At 40.7% G+C, this 25,594-nt stretch overlaps 1 protein-coding gene across 3 annotated transcripts in view; it reads left to right on the top strand.

Annotated features, from left to right (window-relative positions):
- Positions 1 to 25,594, top strand: part of MEIOB (meiosis specific with OB-fold) — an 80,454-nt gene that overhangs the window by 20,237 nt on the left and 34,623 nt on the right. For 2 of the 3 annotated variants that reach the window (XM_073648412.1, XM_073648411.1), the window contains 2 exons: positions 17,595 to 17,671; positions 21,179 to 21,236. In XM_073648412.1, coding sequence (XP_073504513.1) covers positions 17,603 to 17,671; positions 21,179 to 21,236 — 127 coding nt within the window. In that variant the 5' untranslated portion in view covers positions 17,595 to 17,602. Of the gene's footprint in view, positions 1 to 17,594; positions 17,672 to 19,933; positions 20,251 to 21,178; positions 21,237 to 25,594 lie in introns of all 3 variants that reach the window. The other variant, XM_073648410.1, reaches the window with a different exon arrangement.

The following is a 25,594-nucleotide window of genomic DNA, read 5'->3' on the forward strand; positions in this document are numbered from 1 at the left end:
TAAATATGGGCGCCGTGCAATGAATTATGGGAATTTACATTACTGTTCTTACTGCAAACAATCTAACGGGAACAAAGTGTCCTCCGCCATCTGTTCCAGGCAATCAGCCATGATTAGCGACTGAGTGGTTCTGGAAAGGTCATTGCTTGGTGATCCTCCATGGTAATTATAGGGAACCTTACGAATGGCTTTGTGATGATGAATAGGGGACATCTCCTCTCCCTTCGCTTTATTCTTCTCTTTGATTAAACGTGATGGGGAAACGTGCAAGAAACAGTAAAATTCTTTGTCAAAGAGTGTCTAGGAAAGCAGGGTGAAAACCAAGATGGCCAAAATACATTATCACTAAGCTTCCCTACTGTGGGATCGTACTGTATCTACAATTATATGTGTCATATCATATTATGGAAGTGTAAGTGAGAAAACATGGGCACCATATGGCATCGTGCTCCTATATATGTACTAAATAGACACCATGTGCCATCATACAGGCCCCATGTATACAGTACTGCGGTGTTGATGAGTTGCTATGGCAGCCAGAGGCCTCACCGTGGTCTCCAGGCCTGCCATGAGGCTCGACAGACCGGGATAATACACTGAAATGCAGAAATATTGAGGTGTAATATCTGAGCGGACATTTAGGTCCACTAGTGGGACCTAAATGTCCTCAACAATGACATCTCATTGTCTCATCAAAAGAGGCGCCGCAGACGCCGTTAAGTAGGAGGTGGTTCTGAGGGTTCTCGTCTAAATTAGATTACTGACGTGGCTGACGGACTGCGACTATCTCTACTAACAGCCAGTAAAATAAAACAAAAAAATTATCCCTTAAAAGGTAAACACCATTTTCGAAAATATTTAAAAAAAATGTGAAAAATTATATTTTTTGTGAAAAAAAAAATGGAACGAAAAGTGATCAAAAAATTATCCCAAAATTCTACCAATGAAAACTAAATATTGGGCAGAAAAAAAGCAAACCTTTATTTACCGTGTCCCTGCTGGTCTTCCACACAATTGCCTATGTCTTCCGTCAATTTACCCCCGTCCTGTTGCGGCAGTGGGACATCACATGAATGCTGCAGTCAATCAGCAACCACTGATTGGCTGCAGGGTAAAATTTCATCTGAGCCAAAAAAAGAGAGCTGGGAGACAAAGGCGACAGTTCAAAGGATCAGCGGTGGGCCGTTAGAGGACTGTCTAAGGAAGATTTTTGGGAGGGTGGTTTTGTGTTTTATTTATTTATTTATTTTTTAAATTTAACACCATTATGGACCCATTTTCTTTTTTTGAGAGTCCCTTTAAACAGCCCCTTTAAAAAAAAAAATTGAATGGAGAAAAAACAGCCACGGACTGATACAATGTTGAGACTATATAGAAACAGTGAATACAGAGAGCACATCATCGCATTATACATTTAAAAAAAATCTGCATATTTGGCGCTTTTTTTGCTTTCACTTTTTTATTTTTTTATCTTTATTTTATGTATTTTTATTAATTTTTAAATTATTTCTCTTGTTTTACGCATGCTTGTCTCAGCGGCGAAGAGCTGAAGAAAAACACAAAAGCGAATTTAAACAACTTGATGGCAATTTATTCCGATTATCCGCAGGACAAGGTCATTTTCAGCAAATAAAAAGGTTACAATGTATGGCGTGGCGGTAGATTTATGAAAGGTCACTGGCTCATTTCCAAATGTCAGGATGCTTACTGACCAGTAAAGACATATGGCGGATTTAATGGGCCTTGTGCGCCGGCTAATGCGTTTTTTTTTTTCATTTTTTAAGGTGATTTCTACACATTGATATTTTAGTAAATGTTTTCCCCTCCTCTGGGAATAGCACGGGTGAACAAATCAGATTCATGTGCTCCATGGCCAGACTAAAGTGGAAAAGCTGCTGATAAAGGGGGCAGCTGGGAGCTTCCTGACTGCAAAAAAAGATGCAACTTTACTAATGAATGTAATTTTTGGGATAGGTCTTTAATGTATGGCATCTGGAGGTCTTACTCACTGCACCCCAACAATCAGCTAGCATCAAAGTTCTATGTCTACCCAGGCATAATGCCATACATGTGGTTGCAGCTGCCCCTGATATTGCAGCTGGGACCCAATAGACCTGAACTGCAATGACATGCAGTACCAGGCATGGCCACAAGAGTAAAAGTGGTGCAGTACCTGGGCAAATAAGGATAATGCGTGGTGCCTTGGAGTTAGATCTCCACCCAGTTGGATCTTAAAGATTATTTCTATTATACTGAGGGTGGGGGGCACAACTACTCATACCCCCCCTGATCCCAATGCAGGGATCATGAAATGGCACGTACAGAATGGAGAGATGACTTGGCTATCTCTCGCAGCACCATAGGCAATGAATGGAGGGGTGGAACGCATATCCATCTGCTGCCTTATACTGATGGGGCATTTCAGAACTTCATTCTCAGGATCGGTGGGGGTTCAAAAGACAGAACCCACAGTCATCAGCAAGTTATTAACTATCCTCTGAATAGTTGATAACTTGATCAAATAGAAATAGCCCTTTCATTTATCTGATACACAACTCCAAATATTTTACATAAAAAACAAATAAAATTATAACATTCTAGCTTCCTGCAGACACCACTAGAGGGAGCTCAGGAGCTCACTGCATACTGTTTTCTCATTGAGCTTAATGTATGTAATGTCTTCAGTAAGCTCCTTAGCTCAGCCTAGCGGTGGCTGCCAGAATTCACTCAATGGTCTGAGAAAGTTACTTTTTTTCTCCTCCTGGATTGATCTTTCACTTTCAAATGCATGGGAAAACATCTGTAGTCGGTGAAGTTTTCCTATTACTGAGATAGGAGATAACAGTTGGTGCTTTTAAAATTCTATGGAGAGGGAGGAGCAAGAGACAGATACAGAAATTCTACTGCCTGTTCTCCTGGTAAAACAGTTACAGTTCACCATTGAACTTTATGAGCACCAACTGTCATCTCCTGTCTCAGTAATGGTAAATTCTGTATTCACCAAAGACAGATTTTATCCGTGAACTGAAAAGGAATGATCAGTCCAGAAGGTGAGAGAAGTGGATTTCTCTGATACTATATATGACAAAATGTCTTATTTTCAAGTGTACTGTTGATTTATAAAAAAAAAAATAAAAATAAACAATGGTTACTCTCAAAGCTGGGAGTTGTTCTGTTGTTTGGCATCGAGTGAGAACAAAAATTTCTCCAGTCCAATAGATGCAAATTTACCAATTGCTTTTACAAAGAGCCGTCAACGAGATTTAAACCAGGGTCACCGACAAGTTTCAAGATGTTTTTGTCACAATGTTAGCTCCTTTTTTCTGGAATGTGCAAAAAATGTGGAGTTGTAGAAATACGTGACTTTTACATCTATATTATACAGATGTCACACTGGTGCGCTGTGCGGGGCAGTCACAATAGTAACGCCAACTGAAGTGAAATGTCTCTTTTTAATAGTTTCATTGATGGAAGGAATTTTGAAGATCGGCTTGGGTGGGTGAGAGTTTGAGGGCACCTGGCTTTATTCACAAAGTTAGAGCACCCCCCACCCCATTCTGACGAAGCTTCTCTCCCAGCACGAACCTCTAGTTTGTCTGCTCCAATGTCACGCTCATATTTAAGCTACGGCCATTATTGTCACTGTCTTTTATCCTCCTGAAGAAGTGATGAACGGGAGAGATACTGAGAGACCCCCCAAGACAGCCAGTATTGTCTGCAAATTACAATCATTCAGTCTTATGGCTGTCAAATATGTCTTAGTGCAAAAGTCACTTCTGAAATGATAATTTGTGTTAACGCATCTATCTATCTATTTTATCTAGGTCAATAATTACACGACACCCCCAATACAATTGGTGGAGAATGAGGCAAGTTGCTAGGTGCAATTTTTTCCCCATAAAAACTGAATCTATCTATCTATCTATCTATCTATCTATCTATCTATCTATCTACTGTCATGGAGAAAAAATTAAAACTGACACAAAAGATGTTTTTCACAAAGTTTACTGCTTTAGTATTTTATAGTGACAATTTGCATTAAGGCGAACCTGACATCAACAAATTGGCTATTGAACTGACCCCATGCTCCTGCAGGCAATCACATGATAATAACAAGTGTGTCTGTAGCTAAACTGTATAATTTGCCATTTTGCCAAAGTTATGAATTAAAGACATGCCTCCTTGTGTGTAAAAAAATTACCTTGATTGATCAGGGTGGCACAGTAACCTTGCTGAATCCATCTTGAAAATGCCCATTCTCTATTGATTAATTGCTCCATGCTATGGTGACGTTAGTGCAGACATCATCTAAATCCAGTGCATGCACGTTTTAGGGTCCAGGGTCCAATTTGTGTCAGTCTCAAAACTTTTATCTATCTATCTATCTATCTATCTATCTATCTATCTATCTATCTATCTATCTATCTATCTATCTATCTATCTATATTATGTATGTCAATAATTACACAAGACTCCCTATACAATTGGTGGAGAATGCGGGTCTATCTATCTATCTATCTATCTATCTATCTATCTATCTATCTATCTATCTATCTATCTGTCTGTCTTTCTGTCTATCGTAATCACACAGTAGGAAAAGTACTGATTGGGGTGTTTTTTTCTGTAAATATAGTTATCTGGGGCTTTTGATTTATTTGTGGGGGGGGGGGGGGGCTGGGTTTTTATAGAATGGTGGTAGGTTGATGGTGGGACCTGCCATTTCCTTTCTGCCACTACTAAATATCCTCATTAACCTCAATTGGGACCTCCGGGACCCTAACTGGACAATTTAATAGCTACAGTAAATGCAGTCAGACCCTGGGAAGCCAAGTTATGTCATTTGTACCCGTGTGACATTTTTTATTGCTAGTTACACCCCAAAGCAAGATCCTGACAATTGGTGGAGAATGCGGGCATTCTCTATCTATCTTGTAATGTTGTATTTCTACAGTGAATACATTGCTGTATTTCTTCATGTAAGCAATGTGATATGGATACCATGTCACACTATATACATTGCATACATTGACCTATGGGTTGTGGTTCACTTCACATTCTAAATTAAGAAACATATGGATCTAGACCAGAATCTGCATACTGAGGCAAACTACAAGAAGTCTTACGCCATCCATTTATTTTCTTTACTCTGATGTCCTGATGTCCCCCACGGACCCGCTGCCATCACTCAGCAGCCCTGTGAGAGATGATAAGTCCCCAGTGATACAATGTTAAACATGCCATGTCTGCTCCATCTCCAGATGTGTGCGGTATATTGTATATTTATTATAATCTTTAGCTTCAAAGTGGTGAATACAGAAACACATGGAGTCATATTTGGAAAACGAGTATTAGATGTCACAGCAACATTACCAAGTGCCCAATAGTGTTAAAGATCTCATTGTTTGCTACAGCACTCCACTAAGCCTCTATATCGCACATATCCAGTAGCCAAGTAGTATCTATACGCTCTATATCTGTATGCAAGTATACAATCAATTTACAATTAAAATAATTCAACCCCCATTGTGAATACCTGTTGCAAACATGATGCATAGTCAGCAGCTTCTGGCAGCATTCCTGAGGAATCTTAGACAATTCCTCATGGACAATGGCCTCAGAGTCACTAATATTCTTGGGTTTGCTGCTGCAACCACCTTCTTCAAATCCCATCAAAGATTTTCTATGGGGTCCAAGTCAGGAGACTGTGACAACCATTCCAGAATTTTCCAGGACTTTTTCTAACAGCATGCCTTAATGGACTATGAGATATGCTTGAAATCATTGTCCTTTTGAAAGGTCCAATGATGCAAAAGCTTCACCTTCTTTACAGAATGATACTTTCTCCTAGGATCTCCTGATACTTGATTTAATCCATCTTGACCTTCCAACATTGCAGGTTTCCAGTGCTAGAGAAAGCAAAGCAGCCCCAGAGCACCATGTGCCACTGTAGGAATCAACGAGCCACCGCCATGCTTCACTGTAGGCATCAGCAAGACACGACCATGCTCCACTTTAGGCATGACTGAGCCACCACCACGGTTCATTATAGACATCACTGAGCCACCACCATGCTTCACTGTATGTGTCACTGAGCCACCACCATGCTTCACTGGAGGCATTACAGAGCCCCCACCATGCTTCACTGTAGGCAGAGTGTTCTTTTCAGTGTATTAAGCATTCTTATTCCTCCAGACATACCACTGATCCATAGGCCTGAAAAGTTCCAGTTTTGTTTCATTGTTCCATCCACAGTACAGAATCCCAGAACTTCTGAGACTTATTTATAAGGCTTTGAGCATATTGGAGGCCACTTTTCTTGTACTTTTTGATCAGTGAAGGTGACGTCTTGGAGTTCAGACATGGAGACCTTAAACACTTCGTATGCACCTTACTGTGCAAACTAAAACCTCAGTGCCGGTAGCCACTGCATCATGCTGTTGGTCTTTTGCAGCGGTGACATCACGTCGACAGCACTGCATCCAATGACTTATCTCAGTGGCTCTGTCTATTTAGACGGCATGAACAGGCTTATCTCAGTGATTGGCTGAAGCACTGTCAACATGACGTCACCGCTGTAATGAAACAACAGAAACCGGAAAGAGAGCCGATGCTGGACCTGGGGAGGGGGAGTAATAATCAGTTTGTTTTTAATAACTAACTCAGCCTATAGCATAACATTTTGTGAAAGGGGACAACTCCTTTAATGTAAACTTTATTTACACCCAGAGCATGAAATCCTGTAACACTCCTCACAGCTGAGACTTTGCTACAATTGTATCGTGGTCTAGATAATCCTCTGTGATATAAACAGGGGCTCCAGGTGGATACATTTCACCTGCACTGATACATTGTAACAAACCATTAGTAAAGGAGATAGATTTCCACAGCTGATATATTTAGGTAGCTCTGGCTTGTAAAGGGGTGACTAATGTATTTTTTGACAATTACAGTGCCCTCTTGTGGCCAGTTAGATCACTACAACCATAATTTTCACAGTTTGCATTCAGTTTTTATATGGATTGTTTTATCCAATTCAATGTTCAAGATCCGGTATCTGTTAAATCCGGCACTAGGATCCTCAAGAAGAAAGTTCTAACATGAAGTCCAGTATATGAAGCATGTAGTATTAAGGGAAGATTCCCACTCTGAACACCCACTATTAAAGGAGTTTCCAGGATTAGAATAAACATTCTAAAACAATGTCCCAAAAAAACAGCACCACACCTGTGTGCAGGATGTGTGAGGTATTGAAGCACAGTTTCGATCACTTCAGTAGAGCTGAGCTGCAATACCAGACACAACCTGTAGACAGGTGTGGCGCTGCTTTTGAATTAAAGCAGCCAAGTTTTGCTAAATACTGGAAACATTTTTGAGCAGAGCAAAATGCAATGCAATGTATTAAAGTCATTTAAAGGGGAGTCTTGTTAAACAGTCCCTGCTCTCCTATAGTTACCCCCTTTAAATTTAACAGCAGTTCCCTAGTATAAAGTGACTATCGTAATGTCTCCCTATGCAAGTGATAGTAATAACTAGAATAATTTGGGGGAGAATAAAATACTTATCATGGTCGATGTCATATGACCAGGACCAGCTCCAGGTTTATTCGGACTCTTTGGACGACCCATAATTTTTGCTCTTCGCCTTCCAAGAGTTACAACATTTTTATTTTTCGGTCGCTATAGTTATGTGAGGTGTTTTTCTTTTTTTGTAGTTTTTATCGTTATCATTTTGGGGTCTGTACGACTTTCTAATTTAGTTTTAATCCATTTTTCTGGAAGGTGTAGTGAACTAAAAAAGAAAAGAGCGAATCCTCCATTTTCATTTGTTTTGTTTTGGCATTTACCAAAATGTTCTGATATTTTATTTGTTCGGACAGTTACACATGCACGCTACGAAAACAAATATATGTATTTTTTAAATTTACGTTCTATGAAAAGTGAGGTGATATGAACTTTTTTTTCTTATTTTTTCAAAAATATATATTCTGTATATTTAGTTCACATTTTATAGGTTCCCCTGGGGGGACTTGAACCTGTGATCGCTTGCCCAATGCACTGCAATACTGTAGTATTTCAGTGTATTTTAAGATTACCGATCTCCTATAGAGTCACAGGCTTTGTAGGTGCACAAACATGGCAGACACGAGGGCCTTCGCTAGCCCACATCTGCCATGACAGTACCGTTGGCACCCTGCAATAATATTATGTAGGGAGCAATGGGTGTTGAATGCCCAATCCCATTTCCAACCTCTTAAATGCTACTACCACAATTGACAGCAACATCCAAGCGGTTAAACTGTTGCAATCGGAGCCCCCTCTAATGGTGCAGTTAGCTTCTGAGCCCGATCAATACAGGCCATACATGTTCGGTGAATATGGCTGGTTGCAAGCAGGGGATCTGGGCACAGTGGGATCCAACTCTTTCCCAGGTTTGCTAGGTGCTGGCACCAAACCTGCATGTTCTGATAGCTTTTATGAATGGTATATGCCTATTGAACTGGCAGTGAATGGTTCATGAATAAAGGGTTACCCCAGGACATAAGCATTGATAGCCTATTATTACATGCACTCCGCTAGGTTCAGATAGGGCGAGACGGGTTTCATGAATTCTTTGGAATCCTAGGGAACGGTTACTCAGGGCGACCATAGGCTGCAGCTTCTCTCAGGCACACGATAGATTCAATTGCTGACCAGACACATCTGACAAGAGTCTTTTTCAACAGTTTAACAGTGGAATTTAATCTGAAGCACGGCCAGTGCAATTCAGGGATTTTACAGCAACAATCTTCATTACAGTACAGTCTGAGTTTCTTGAGCAACCGGCTGCAGTAACAATACAGTAGTTTCTTCACAAGGCACAGCATTACAGTCTCTTCAGTAGCATAATTCAGAATAGATCAGATCTCTTAGCAGCACACTTCTATGCATACACAACCACAGGCTTTTCCTTCACAAGGACTCAATAGTACACACCATTCTTTATCCTGCATGGAGATGGAAGGGGGAGGGTTTGATGAGGAAGATGATCCCTGTAACACAATTCCTTCCAGTCCTTATCTTTCTGCCCGATAATACTCTGCACTGTTAGTTCAGGGAGTTTATCTGACCTGTGTTTAGTTTCTCTCCTGATCTGAATCCTGTTCAGTTGCCTTCTGTCAGATCCAGATAACACACCACCTTTCTCTTCGGCTTCAGCCAGACTACCATAACAAGTTCCCCACAATCCCCCTGGGGCTCTGCTAAAACACTCCCTGTCTCCTGTAACTGTGTTAGCCCCTCTAGTTGCTGGATGCTTCTGAAGCACAACACTTCCAGTCTCCTGTGCTTGTGTTATTTGTAACAGTTGCTGGATGCTTTTGAAGCAACAGCACTACTTCTGGATGTCACACTATTTTTATAAGAGATCATCTGTGTATGATCGGTGACCCTCAAAATCTCCACTGACCAGCCCTTGCAAGAATCACAATCCTTCATTGTTTACTTAGGTAGTTGTTTGCTTCTAATGCACTTACCCAATAAATGGACTCAGAGTCACTCACTTAAAGTGTTACTTCCGTCTTAATAGATTAATACTTTATTGAGTAGAGCTTGTAAAAACAAACCCTTTTGCAATTTACTGCTTATTACAATTTGCAGCCATTCTCAAGATATTAACACTTTTCTTTTGTTTACAGCTCGTTGCCTAGGAGACCGACCACCGCTGCTGTCTAGCTTGTAAACACTAATCATCCTGACCAACTTCAAAACACTGAAGACCGACCATTAGAACATGCGCAACTCTTACAGGCTCTATTCTATTGAGCTTGTAAGTGCTGCACATGTTCTGCTGTCTAGCAGCGGTGGTCGGTCTCCAAGGCAACAAGGTGCAAACAAAAAAAAAGTGTTAATATCTCAAGAATGGATGAAAATTTTAAAAAGCAATAAATTGCAAAATTGATTGAAATTACAAGATCTAGCCGACACTAACCATCTATGAAGATGGGAATAAGCCCTTTAATAGCGCCAGGCTTCTATCATTCCGGTGGCGTTTGCTGAACCGTGATGAGAGATCTGCACAATGTCCCACTCAGCAGTTCAGTGAATAGAGATGTGAAAGGCAATAGCGCCCGAACACAATGGCGATTTCTTTCAGTGTCTCAGCACCTGTAAAGCCGGCGTGTAAAATATCTTCATTACTCAGTCATCGCCGCTGATTTCCCACCGAGCTCGTGTGTCAGCAGCCGCCATTATACTTCTCCAGTATCTGAATGGCCCATGTCAAGGTAATGAAACGAAATTACAGCGCCGCTCCAGTCATTGCAAGCCGTCCATCTGGCTGTAATTAGGAAGAGATAGGAAACAGTTATGGACGACTTAGAGGAAGATCTATTCCTGAACCCAAAAAACTTACAGGATGTGAGTGTGACCTCCTGTGAACCCGCACTTTTAAGTTTAGGAATCTTCCTGCACCTACCATAGCTGCACGACATGAAAATGGTATAGGGTCCGTAACGAGAGGGGACCCAACCCAGAACGAATGGATGTAAATATCAAAGTTTTCATTCACTGACAGCAAGTAGAGATCTTAATAAAATGTGAAAAATTACTATATAATGTAACATGTGTGCAAGTAAAACAAGTCTCTAAGAGCAGTGCTGGTGGTAAGGCATCCATAAAGGCATTAGCGCTGTGAGCTTTCATGTGAAAATCTCTGTCAGCATCACGGCCGTCCGCCTGTCATCAGCATATTAATTGCAGCACGCTTTTACGGACCCAACATATGCAAAAATACAGGTGGAAGCTATTTTAGGAGTGTAGTAATAAATAATGCATCATATGGCGATGAAATACAGAATTTCCCAAAACTGTACCGCTGAGGTCTGGAGGTCGACTCATTAGGATTTAGAATCAAAACGGATTTTACAAAATGGCTTATTATTACCACAGTCCCCCACACAGGGTGAAAGGTTACATTGTGTAAATGTGTGCAAAAAACAACTAAATAGTATAATCCTATGTACAAGAGTATAACTACTATAATACTGCCTCTAAGTACAAGAATATAACTACTATAATACAGCTCCTATGTACAAGAATATAACTACTATAATACTGCCCCTAAGTACAAGAATATAACTACTATAATACTGCCCCTAAGTACAAGAATATAACTACTATAATACTGCCCCTATGTACAAGACTATAACTACTATAATACTGCCCCTTTGTACAAGAGTATAACTACTATAATACTGCCCCTAAGTACAAGAATATAACTACTATAATACTGCCCCTATGTACAAGAATATAGCTACTATAATACTGCCCCCTATGTACAAGAATATAACTACTATAATACTGCTCCCTATGTACAAGAATATAACTACTATAATACTGCTCCCTATGTACAAGAATATAACTACTATAATACTGCCCCCTATGTACAAGAATATAACTACTATAATACTGCTCCCTATGTACAAGAATATAACTACTATAATACTGCTCCCTATGTACAAGAATATAACTACTATAATACTGCTCCCTATGTACAAGAATATAACTACTATAATACTGCTCCTATGTACAAGAATATAACTACTATAATACTGCTCCTATGTACAGGAATATAACTACTATAATACTTCTCCTATGTACAGGAATATAACTACTATAATACTTCTCCTATGTACAAGAATATAACTACTATAATACTGCCCCTATGTACAAGAATATAACTACTATAATACTGCCCCCTATATACAAGAATATAACTACTATAATACTGCCCCCTATGTACAAGAATATAACTACTACAATACTGCCTCCTATGTACAAGAATATAACTACTATAATACTGCTCATATGCACAAGAATATAACTACTATAATACTGCCCCCTATGTACAAGAATATAACTACTATAATACTGCCCCCTATGTACAAGAATATAACTACTATAATACTGCCCCTATGTACAAGAATATAACTACTATAATACTGCCCCCTATGTACAAGAATATAACTACTATAATACTGCCCCTATGTACAAGAATATAACTACTATAATACTGCCCCCTATGTACAAGAATATAACTACTACAATACTGCCTCCTATGTACAAGAATATAACTACTATAACACTGCCCCTAAGTACAAGAATATAACTACTATAATACTTCTCCTATGTACAGGAATATAACTACTATAATACTTCTCCTATGTACAAGAATATAACTACTATAATGCTACTCCTATGTACACGAATATAACTACTATAATACTGCTCCGATATACAAGAATAGAACTACTATAATACTGTCCCCTATGTACAAGAATATAACTACTATAATACTGCCCCCTATGTACAAGAATATAACTACTATAATGCTGCCCCTATGTACAAGAATATAACTACTATAATACTGCCCCTATGTACAAGAATATAACTACTATAACACTGCCCCTATGTACAAGAATATAACTACTATAACACTGCCCCTAAGTACAAGAATATAACTACTATAATACTGCCCCCTACGTACAAGAATATAGCTACTATAATACTGCCCCTATGTACAAGAATATAACTACTATAATACTGTCCCTATGTACAGAATATAACTACTATAATACTGCTCCCTATGTACAAGAATATAACTAATATAATACTGTCCCCTATGTACAAGAATATAACTACTATAATACTGCTCCTATGTACAGGAATATAACTACTATAATACAGCTCCTATGTACAGGAATATAACTACTATAATAATGCCCCTATGTACAAGAATATAACTACTATAATACTGCTCCCTATGTACAGTAATATAACTACTATAATACTGCCCCTATGTACAAGAATATAACTACTATAATACTGCCCCTTATGTACAAGAATATAACTACTATAATACTGCCCCCTATGTGCAAGAATATAACTACTATAATATTGCCCCCTATGTACAAGAATATGACTACTATAATACTGCCCCTATGTACAAGAATATACCTACTATAATACAGCCCCTATGTGCAAGAATATAACTACTATAATACTGCACCTATGTACAAGAATATAACTACTATAATACTGCTCCTATGTACAAGAATATAACTACTATAATACTGCCCCTATGTACAAGAATATAACTACTATAATACTGCCCCTATATACAAGAATATAACTACTATAATACTGCCCCCTATGTACAAGAATATAACTACTATAATACTGCCCCCTATGTACAAGAATATAACTACTATAATACTGCCCCTATGTACAAGAATATAACTACTATAATACTGCCCCATATGTACAAGAATATAACTACTATAATACTGCTCCTATGTACAAGAATATGACTACTATAATACTGCTCCTATGTACAAGAATATAACTACTATAATACTGCCCCTATGTACAAGAATATAACTACTATAATACTGCCCCCTATGTACAAGAATATAACTACTATAATACTGCCCCCTATGTACAAGAATATAACTACTATAATACTGCCCCCTATGTACAAGAATATAACTACTATAATACTGCCCCTATGTACAAGAATATAACTACTATAATACTGCCCCCTATATACAAGAATATAACTACTATAATACTGCCCCCTATGTACAAGAATATAACTACTATAATGCTGCCCCCTATGTACAAGAATATAACTACTATAATACTGCCCCCTATGTACAAGAATATAACTACTATAATACTGCCCCATATGTACAAGAATATAACTACTATAATACTGCTCCTATGTGCAAGAATATAACTACTATAATACTGCCCCCTATGTACAAGAATATAACTACTATAATGCTACCCCCTATATACAAGAATATAACTACTATAATACTGCTCCTATGTACAAGAATATAACTACTATAATACTGCTCCTATGCACAAGAATATAACTACTATAATACTGCTCCTATGTACAAGAATATAACTACTATAATACTGCCCCCTATGTACAAGAATATAACTACTATAATACTGCCCCCTATGTACAAGAATATAACTACTATAATACTGCCCCCTATGTACAAGAATATAACTACTATAATACTGCCCCCTATGTACAAGAATATAACTACTATAATACTGCCCCTATGTACAAGAATATAACTACTATAATACTGCCCCATATGTACAAGAATATGACTACTATAATACTGCTCCTATGTACAAGAATATAACTACTATAATACTGCCCCTATGTACAAGAATATAACTACTATAATACTGCTCCTATGTACAAGAATATAACTACTATAATACTGCCCCCTATGTACAAGAATATAACTACTATAATACTGCCCCCTATGTACAAGAATATAACTACTATAATACTGCCCCCTATGTACAAGAATATAACTACTATAATACTGCCCCTATGTACAAGAATATAACTACTATAATACTGCCCCCATATACAAGAATATAACTACTATAATACTGCCCCCTATGTACAAGAATATAACTACTATAATGCTGCCCCCTATGTACAAGAATATAACTACTATAATACTGCCCCCTATGTACAAGAATATAACTACTATAATACTGCTCCTATGTGCAAGAATATAACTACTATAATACTGCTCCTATGTGCAAGAATATAACTACTATAATGCTGCCCCATATGTACAAGAATATAACTACTATAATACTGCTCCTATGTGCAAGAATATAACTACTATAATGCTGCCCCCTATGTACAAGAATATAACTACTATAATACTGCCCCCTATATACAAGAATATAACTACTATAATACTGCTCCTATGCACAAGAATATAACTACTATAATACTGCTCCTATGTACCAGAATATATTTGAATGTATTTCTGTAGGACATAGGCTGCAGATTGCTTCCTTGCCAGCAGGGGGTAGTGGTATGTATTCAGTGACTCCTCCCCTCTCTGTACACACAGTTTGCGCTTTCTGCCCCGCCTCAGTGAGGTGTGTAGCAGGAGGTTGGCAGTACAGTACATTGTTTCCTTTGGTATAATAGGAAAATGATGACATTATATTGATAATTTTTTCTACATGGCAGCCATTTTATTCCTCTTTTCGCCCTCACAATGTCAGTATTAGTTTTAGCTCATGTACAGAGTGGCTATGGCGATGCATCTGTCCACGTTACGCCCGCTTTTACATTTTTTCCAATTCTCTGGCCATTATATTCACCTGCCCATAATGTACAATGACTGAATTGACAAATTGTACACCTCTACAATTATTTTACCTCATGAATTCTTAAAAGGGGGTTATCAGATTAGATAAACATGGCTGACCTCTTCAATAAATGGCGCCATTTTGTCCATTGCGCTAGGGCACGAGTGGCGCCATTTTTTGGAAGAAGTCATGAGGTGAATCCTGATGTGCAAAATGTTTTATTCATCGCCAATGTGATAACTATCTCGATGATTGGAGAAAACATGGCCGATTTTGTCCACAGCTTGTGTGTGGTGTTACACCCTCAGTCCATTCACTTCAATGGAGCTCTGTGGGTAGCCATGATTTTTTTGTAATCTTGGATAAATCCTTTAAGATGAGTCTCTCTCACTAGATATATGACAAACTATTGTTGCAATTTCTAACCAGCATAGAAAAGTACCCCCTATAAAGCCAATAACCCCCTAATAATTGGAGCTTAAAGGGATTGTCCACTCCTGAATTTTTTTTTTAGGCCACGCGTTTATGTGCTGCTTCCAGCAAAATTAAAATAAGCATTTTTTGGTATTTTCACATCCATTATTGTCCAATGTAAAAAATAATTCAACTTGTGCACCCAAATTGCTGTTTTTGTTCACCGCACCTCCGCCAAAAAAAGTGCAATAGAAAGCAATCAAAGCGTCATATGTATCCCCCCAAAACAGTATTAATCATCGACGAAGAAATAAAAAAGGTTCCTGCGTTTCTGAAAATGGCGACACAAACTGATTTATTTTTTTAACAAAGTTTAGAATTTTTTTAAGCCACTAAAATAATTAAAAAAAAAACTTTACAATTTCGGTACCGACCTGGTGAATCATGTTGTTAGGTAATTTCTACTGCACAATAAATGCAGTAAAAACACCCCTCCCCCCACAAAAAAAATAGACAGAATTGCAATTTTTTTATTCTTTACTGTTTCACTGCAGTCAGAATAACTGTATGGTAAAATGAACGGTGTCATCAGTAGCGTAACTAAAGTCCAATGGGCACTGGTACAAAATTTGGACCTGGGAGCCAACCTACATGTTGGTTAGATGTATGAGCCCTTGTAGCATTCTGAATCCTAAAAAGAGATGCGTGTTTGCCCCTCATGTAATAATGTCCCCCATCCTCATCCTGTAATAATGTCTGCCATCCTGTTCCCCTTCCAGTGATAATGTCCCCCATCCTGGTATAATGTTCCTTCTCCTGGGCCCCTTTCTGGTATAATGTCTCCCATCCTGGTCCCCTTCCAGTAATAATGTTCCCCATCCTAGTATAATGTCCCCCATTACTGGGCCCCATCCTTGTATAATGTCTCCCATCCTGGCATAATGTCCCCCATCCTGGGCCCCCTTCCTCGTATAGTGTCTCCCATCCTGGTCCCCTTCCTGGTATAATATCCCCCATCCTTGGCCCTTCCTGGTATAACGTCTCCCATCTTGGGCCCTTTCCTGGTATAATGTCCCCCATCTTGTAATAATGTCTCCCATCCTGGTCCCCTTCCAGTGATAATGTCCCTCATTCTGGTATAATGTCCCCCATTACTGGGCCCAATCCTGGCATAATGTCCCCCATTCTGGGCCCCAACCTGACATAATGTCTCCCATCCTGGTCCCCTTCCTTGTATAATATACCCCATCCTTGGCCCCTTCCTGGTATAATGTCCCCCATCGTGTAATAATGTCTCCCATCCCTGTCCCCTTCTAGTGATATTGTCCCCCATCCTGGACCCCTTTCTGGTATAATGTCCTCCATCCTAGGCCCTTTCCTGGTATGATGTCACCCATCCTGGTCCCCTTCCAGTAATAATGTCCCATATCTTGATATAATGTTCCCTTACCGGGTCACCTTCCAGTAATAATGTCCCCCCATCTTGAGCCCTTTCCAGTAATAATGCCCCCCATCATGGGCACCTTCCAGTAATAATGTCCCCCATCATGGGCCCCTTCCAGTAATAATGACCCCCATCAGGGGCCCCTTCCTGGCATAATTACCTTTGTTCTGCTGTTCTTTTCCAACACATTTAAAGAAGAAATAAACGATTCTTTATACCGTCCTCCGCTCCCACGATGCACAGCGTCCTATTCTATAGCTGGCGTATAGGCCAGCAGCTGACTTCAGCATGCCAGCCACAGGCGGCACATGATGTCACTGCCATGCACTGCCCGTGATGGATGGACACGCTGACATCAGCTGCTGCCCTCTGATTGGCCGACGGTATGTATCGCAGTGCAGGGACTCGGTCGGTCGCTTGTCACATTTTTCCCTTGGTGGGTCCCTACATCGCAATACCTTTCAGCTCAATGTGCGTCAAGATTAAATTATTTAGCATTAAACTCATAAGGAATAAATAAATAAATGAACCCCTGTACTCTCTTGACCTTGTAGATTAGAAGATGGCGTCTTGCACCTTCCGTCAAGGTTTTGTCAACATTTCCGACCTACACCCTAATCTGTCTCGCCCGGTAAGTATCAGTAACGCTGTTATCTTGCTCCGCTGCAGCGACGTCCCATCCGCTTCGACCTCCAACTACAAACGACCTCATTGTCACATTGTCACCGTGTTTCCCCACAGCGATGCCCATATTTCTGCATCCACAATACCCTAATTGTTCCCTACGCTGCAGGGGATGTAAACCGATGCTGCTGGTGCTGTCCAGGGATGTGTCACGGTGCCCGGCCCTGCACTTACGCGCCGGCCAAGCCTTTGTCAGAGCGTATGAGAGACCCTTTTGTATCTGCCCGATCGCCTGCTGAATAGATAATTGCCGAGACTCGGCAAAGTAAAAAAAAAAACATAATGCAGCGAGGAAACGTCTGGTATTTTCTCCTCTCTCGATGGCAAAATTTGAGCCGTTCTAGCTGTCCCTAGCAATTTGCCTCAACTGTTATGCGTTACGGCCCCATTAAATTCCCCTTTGGCTCGTTTTACTTTTATTCGAAGGTTGCAGGACGTGGAAATAGGCTTAGTCCCGCTGTGTCAGACGGTTCAAAGAGGAAAATTGCTTGTCATAAACAAGGCCGGTCGTAAGTGCTCTTATTCCATTGCAATTTACTCATGTTTGCTTTACATTTGCGCTTTACGTTTGGAGACATTTTCCAAGCCTTGTGAACGTCCCGGAGCCACCTGTCAAAAAGTGCAGTTGTTTCTTGGTTATTTTAGTTTTGAGGGTAAGTTGGGTGAACACCAGGGCAACCATTATTATAGCTACCAAGAGGATCCGCAGAGAAGTCAACCTGGGAGAGCCAGTATTAGAAAAACAAGACCACTTTTGTCCAAAACCAGCAACACCTCTGTCTACAGGTTGTGTGTGGTATTTTAGCACAGTCCCAAAGGTCTTGATACCATAAAAGCTGGAAAGCTTAGAGCGACTCCCAGTGTATGTGACCAAAATATAGAAGGAAACGCCACTGTTGCTCTAAAGCTGTACAATGTTGCTATGAAGCTTGAGCCACTGTTAACTATGAAGCTGTGCACCACTGTTGCTATGAAGCTATTCACCACTGTTGCTATGAAGCTGTACACCAATGTTGCTATGAAGCTGTCCACTAATGTTGCTATGAAGCTGTACACCAATGTTGCTATGAAGCTGTACACCAATGTTGCTATGAAGCTGTACACCAATGTTGCTATGAAGCTGTACAGCACTGTTGCTATGAAGCTTTACACCTCAGTTGCTGTGAAGCTGTACAGCAGTGTTGCTATGAAGCTGTACAGCAGTGTTGCTATGAAGCTGTACAGCACTGTTGCTATGAAGCTGTACACCAATGTTGCTATGAAGCTGTACAGCACTGTTGCTATGAAGCTTTACACCTCAGTTGCTGTGAAGCTGTACAGCACTGTTGCTATGAAGCTGTACAGCAGTGTTGCTATGAAGCTGTACAGCAGTGTTGCTATGAAGCTGTACACCAATGTTGCTATGAAGCTGTACACCAATGTTGCTATGAAGCTGTCCATCACTGTTGCTATGAAGCTGTCCATCACTGTTGCTATGAAGCTGTACACCAATGTTGCTATGAAGCTGTACACCAATGTTGCTATGAAGCTGTACAGCACGGTTGCTATGAAGCTTTACACCTCAGTTGCTGTGAAGCTGTACATCTCAGTTACTATGAAGCTGTACAGCACTGTTGCTATGAAGCTGTACACCTGTGAGGCAGTGACCGCTATCATATACGAGGAACGTTATATATCCCCCAGAATGTGTACAGAGACCTATTAAATCCATTAAAGAGCATTGCAGTCACAGACACAGCTGCGGCTGCAATGCAGGAATGAAGGTGAGCATTGACCTGGTCAGGCAATTTGGCTAAGGCAGATTAGGAAAACCCGGAAGGGCCTTTATTTCTTGGAGGAGGCTACAGGAAGGCAGCGGGGCGGCCTCCTTCCTCCAACCCGGGTTTTCCAGTGGCTCCTGAAACAGGTCCTTTAAAAAAATAATCCTTAAAGCAGGATTTTTAAAGGACCTGTGGCAAGAGCCACTGGAAAACCCGGGTTGGAGGGAGGAGGCAATGCACTCCAATGGATTTAATAGGTCTCTGTACACATTCTGGGGGATGTATAACGTCCCTCGTATACGATCCCGGTCACTGCTTCACAACTTCAGTTCCTATGAATTTTTAGAAACCTGAAAAGGTTAAAAGATGTTCAAGAGCCTGAACATATGCACAGCGAGTCGTTTTTACATATAATTACTTATATTCATTCTTTTGAACTTTTTTTACAGGTTTTTCAAGCGATTTCCGCAGTGATATCAACCTGAAAAAGACACTGTGTGTACATATGCAAAAACGTACCAAACCGCTTCAGGAAAATGAAAACTCACCCAAAATAGGAGAGGTTCCTGAAGCGGTTACTGTCTGGAAAAAACGCTGTGTCTGAAGATCGCTTTGGTCGTGTTTCCCCTTTACCGACCATATGCCCTTCCTCTCCCCTAAGGAAATCATACTAAAGCCTCATTCAGACGTCCGGTTTTTTTTGCTATCCATGTTTTCCACTGATAGCACTCATACCTATAATATGCAATTTTTCGTGGATCGACAGGTTTGTGCAATATTACGGAGATATGTTCCAGTTTGATTCGAGTGTCGCATAAAAATCGGCAATACAAATCTATGGGTCCTTGAAGACATCCAAGTACAGTCAAATATTCACGGACTGTTGGGAGAAGGTGGAGAAACTTTTTTTTTTTTTTCTTGAACGAGAAAAACTTTTTTTCATGTACTGAAACTCGATGAAAATCAATGATGAAACTCAGTCCGTTTTTCTCGTCTGTGAAAAAAACGTGACATGTGAATGAGGCCACGTTTGGTCATATACCTTTGCCATTGTTGTAGAGAATCCCATACTTTTATCTCACAGTTTTGGACATGGTTACCGTATTTTAAATTGGCCCCTGACAGATATAATCAATGCTCCGGGTAATGTTTACAGTGTGACGAGCGGAGCGGCTAATGTTTTCAGCATGCTGGTTCATTTATAAGTGAAACTTAATAAGATAATAGCATTTAAATACACTCCGGCCGATGCGCGGGGCACAGGGGTGGGTGGGGAATTTTGCATTGTAGAATAAGTTAGAATGTCATACCAAAACTTTACATGTGAGAGTCCAAATTACAAGGGATTACAGGAAACTCAAACACTTAAGGAAACGGCGGGCAATGATCGTTCCATCGACCAATTTAATGATTAAATGTAACGGAGGGGGGAAGGAATGTTGTCAGGAGGGTTTCACATTCCGCACATGTCAGCTCTTGTGCTCACATACTTTCCATAAAATCCAATACCTCATTGCACCGATTTATCGGGTAGTGGGAGGAACAGACAAAGCTGTGTAATTGGTATTTCCAATAACAGCAAAAAAAAAGTAAAAATTAAAAAAAAATTGCGGTGGGGTATAAGAGCGTGAAATCTAATTTGCTAACTACATCTGTGTCTTATTTGTGTACGGCATACCGTTTTTATTTTTCAGAGCATAATAGGCATCGTAATTGGGAAAACAGATGTCAAAGGATTTCCAGACCGAAAAAGTTAAGCCTGTTTTATTATTTCTTGAGGGTTGCGCGTCACTCAAAATTGTTTTTTTTTATTATTTCTTTTATGTTTTTTTTTTTTCTTTGAAAATGATTAATGTTAATTCATATGAACAAATTACTTAATACATCGGAGAAAATGGGTTATGTCCCGTGTTGCTGTTTTACATACTGTGCGGTGCTGAGGTCAACATTGTTCAGAGTGAAATTAATTGATTAGGATGTTTATTGTTATATAGATTTATGGTCTGTACTGCAGCATATTAGCGGAGAGCGATGTATAGCAATCACTATATATGTATAATGTACGCCATGGAACAAATTTCCATTGATGGGAAACATACACAGGCAATGTCTGGTAATGATCACCATCATTAATCGTGTGGATACTTTTATCACCATTTTTAATACTAAGTAACTTCAAACTTCTGTGAACATAAAAGGTATTGTCCCCCTCTACGAACTATTTTTTTTTTCAACTTAAACTAATGTAATTGGGGCAAAAATCATTTTTGCAACTTGGTTTCCACCTCCCACACACACAGACAGTTTTTGAGGCAGCTCAGCTCCCTATTAAATGAGCTGCAAAACCTGGTTAGGATATATGAGAGCAACCAGTACCACCCAGCTCTTCTAGTCATTCCTAAAACCCAGACCCAAAAATCCGGGTCCATTGAAAAACCCTCTCAGTAACTACTTTGCTGGAGCCGTCTCTCCGGGATTCACATCACCGAGGTTAGCCACCTCGGTGACACATATCTCCCATCCAGGACCTGTCCAGCTGCATTATTACTATATTTTTCACCGTTTTTCTTTTACAGGCTCTTTATTTCCCTGCATCGTCAACTTTTATTTGGTTTGTCGACATAAATCAGCTGAGAAGAGCTAAAAAAAAAGACAGATAAAAAAGAGCTAGACTTTTTTTTCTAGGAGTTTCCGGAGCAGAAATTCTACAATCAAAACTCATGGTTTTTGAACTCCTAATGGATTTTGGAGAGTTTTTCTGCTCCAAAAATGTACTATAAACATACCCTTTGAGACTCTTCCATTGGACTGTCAGAATAATGAGCTTACTGAAGAATTCTCAGTTAACTCATTCTACCTCTAGCAATAGACAATGTAGCACAGAGGCTGTGGAAGGCAAACTGTGCGATATTTTTTATGAAATCAAATTGTAAAAATTAATTTTTAGCCAAAATAAATGTATTTAAGAAAAAAGATTTTCCTTAAAGGTGGACAAACCCTTTAACCCCCTAACCCTTTGACCAAGTGAATTTTCATGTTTGCGCTTTCCTTTTGTTTTCGCCCGTTTTTCCAAGAGACATAACTATTTTTATTTTTCTCTCAACATAGCAGTATGAGTGTTTTTTTTGTGGGACGCAGTGAAGTTTTGAATGATGCCATTAATTTTACCATATAACGTACTAAAAAATGGGGGGAAAAATCCAAGTAAAGGGGGGAAAAATTGTAAATTCTGCCATGGTTTCATTTTTACAGTGATGGGGGCCTAATGGGGCCTCTGGCTGCCATGTTATCCCATTGGCACACTACGATCACATAGTTGGATCGCAACAGTTTAATGTCATAGATCTCAATGGCAATTGTGACAGCAGCATGTAAAGGGTTAGGAACAGTGAGGTGCATCTTTTGACATTCCCTCTCCAACCTCCCTCTTCCCCAATGTGACAGCTGGGTGCTGATGAGTTGTCCCTGCAGCTGGGAGCCAACTGAAGGTCCCTTTGTTTGCCATGTTAGTACACCCATGAAGCCCAGCCTTCACAGTCCTTTAATTATACAACAGACTAAAATTCTAAAGAATTGAAGTGTTTAGTTTAAGCGATGAGTTGATCACAGGTTTAGTAAAAAAAAGTAAAAACCCCCAAAAACCTATAATTTTTTTTTGTAAAAAATGTTAAACAAATACATCCCTTTTCCCAAATTGCAAATAGCAAAATATAAAAAATAAGAAAACATAATGCGTAACTGTGTAAAATAATAAAATAGAATATTAAAAAAAAAAACTACAGCTCATACCGCAAAAACAAGTCCCGTACAACTCTGCTCATTGACAAAGAAAAAATGTATGGCTCTCAGAATATGGTGGATGAAGCCATCTTTTTTTAAAGTTAAGTTTAAGGTTGGGAATGACGTGTGTATATATATATATATATATATATATATATATATATATATATATATATACTAGATGGTGGCCCGATTCTAACGCATCGGGTATTCTAGAATAGGTATGCGGCCGACCGGGCGCAATCAGCAGAGCGGTATTTAAATTTGGCGCCAAAATCGCTGATTGGTCGAGGCCGGCAACCGCGACCAATTAGCAAAGCGGTGTTAAAATTTGGCGCCTATATCGCAGATTGGTCACGGCCGGCGGTCGCGACTAATCAGCAGAGCGGGGTTTAAATTTGGCGGCAATAATGCTGGCTATTTGTGACCGGTAACCGCGACCAATGAGCAGAGCGGTGTTTAAATTTGGCGCCAATACTGCTGATTGGTCGCGGCTGGCGACCGCGAGCAATCAGCAGAGCGTTGTTTAAATTTGTCACCAAAATTGCTGATTGGTCGCGGCGGGCCACCGCGACCAATCAGCAGAGCGGTGTTTAAATTTGGCGCCAATTTGGCGCCAATACTGCTGATTGGTCGCGGCCGGCGACCGCGAGCAATCAGCAGAGCATTGTTTAAATTTGTCACCAAAATTGCTGATTGGTCGCGGCCGGCCACCACTACCAATCAGCAGAGCATTGTTTAAATTTGGTGCCAATCTCGCTGATTGGTCACGTCTGCCGTCCGCGACCAATCAGCAGAGTGTTGTTTAAATTTGGCGCCAATCTCGCTGATTAGTCGCTGACGCCAGACGCGACCAATCTGCAGAGCATTGTTTAAATTTGGCGCCAATCTCGCTGATTGGTCGCGTCTGGCATCCGCGGCCAATCAGCAGAGCGTTGTTTAAATTTGGCGCCAATCTCGCTGATTGGTAGCGGTCGCCGGTGGCCGCGACCAATCAGCACAGCGGTGTTTAAATTTAGCGCCAATCTCGCTGATTGGTCGCGGCCGGCCACCGCGACCAATCAACAGAGCGGCGTTTAAATTTGCCACCCATCTCGCTGATTGGTCACGGTGGCCGGCCGCGATTAATCGGCAGAGCGGCGTTTAAATTTGCCGCCCATCTCGCTGATTGGTCACGGCCGGCCACCGCGACCAATCAGCAGAGCGGCGTTTAAATTTGCCGCCCATCTCGCTCATTGGTCGCGGTGGCCGGCCGCGATTAATCAGCAGAGCGGCGTTTAAATTTCCCGGCCATCTCGCTGATTGGTCGCGGCCGGCCACCGCGACCAATCAGCAGAGCGGCGTTTAAATTTGCCGCCCATCTCGCTGATTGGTCGCGTCCGGCCACCGCGACCAATCAGCGTCGTATTAGTGTGGGCCCGGGAGCGGCGCTGCTTGTGCGGCTCCGTATTAGCGAGGACCGGGGAGCGGCACTGCCTGTGCGGCTACTTCTGCTGCGAGAAGCCGGGAGATGAGCGGCTACTCGCAGCAGAAGCATCCCGACCGGCGGCGCCGCTCCCCGGTCCTCCGTTCACACTTGCTGTCGGGAGATCAGCGGGCCAAGCCGCTGATCTTCCGACGTTAGCCGCATGGAGGTCAGCGGCGCCGGTCGGGGTAGTTGTGCTGCTAGCGCCGCTCATCTCCCCGCTGCATCGCCGCTGACCTCTGTCCAGCAGATGAGCCGCTAACGGCCGCCATCTTTTTTCAGAAATCCCGCGGCGCTGATTGGCCGCTGCCGGACCAATGAGCGACGCGGGATTTCCTGGACAGACAGACAGATGGGATAAGACAATTATATATATATATATATATATATATATATATATATATATATATACATACAGTGGGTACGGAAATTATTCAGACCCCTTTAAATTTTTCACTCTTTGTTTCATTGCAACCATTTGGTAAATTCTAAAAAGTTAATTTTTTTTTCTCATTAGGCTATGTGCCCACGATACAGAAATGCTCAGGATTTTTTCCTGAGCATTTCTGCATCTCCCTGGTAGAAAAAAAGCATGCGGATTGTACATGCGGATTGTACATGCGTTTTTCCTGCCAGGGACATGCGGATATGAAGCGTTCTTCACATGCATTTCCGCATGTGGGTTGACAAGCGCTTTCCAAGCGATTTTAGCATCACTTGGAAAGTGCTTGTCAACTTGGTCACACTATATAAATCCATGCAAACGGATTTTTAAAGAATGTTTAAAAATAAAAAAATAAATATATACTTACCTTCCGATGGCCCATGGAGTCTTGCTTCGCTCCGTCCTGGCGTGCCGGCAGCT

This window comes from Phyllobates terribilis, unplaced genomic scaffold (genome assembly GCF_046119375.1).
Source record: "Phyllobates terribilis strain yellow unplaced genomic scaffold, ASM4611937v1 Scaffold_9__5_contigs__length_417890890, whole genome shotgun sequence".
NCBI classification, from domain to species: Eukaryota; Metazoa; Chordata; class Amphibia; order Anura; family Dendrobatidae; genus Phyllobates; species Phyllobates terribilis.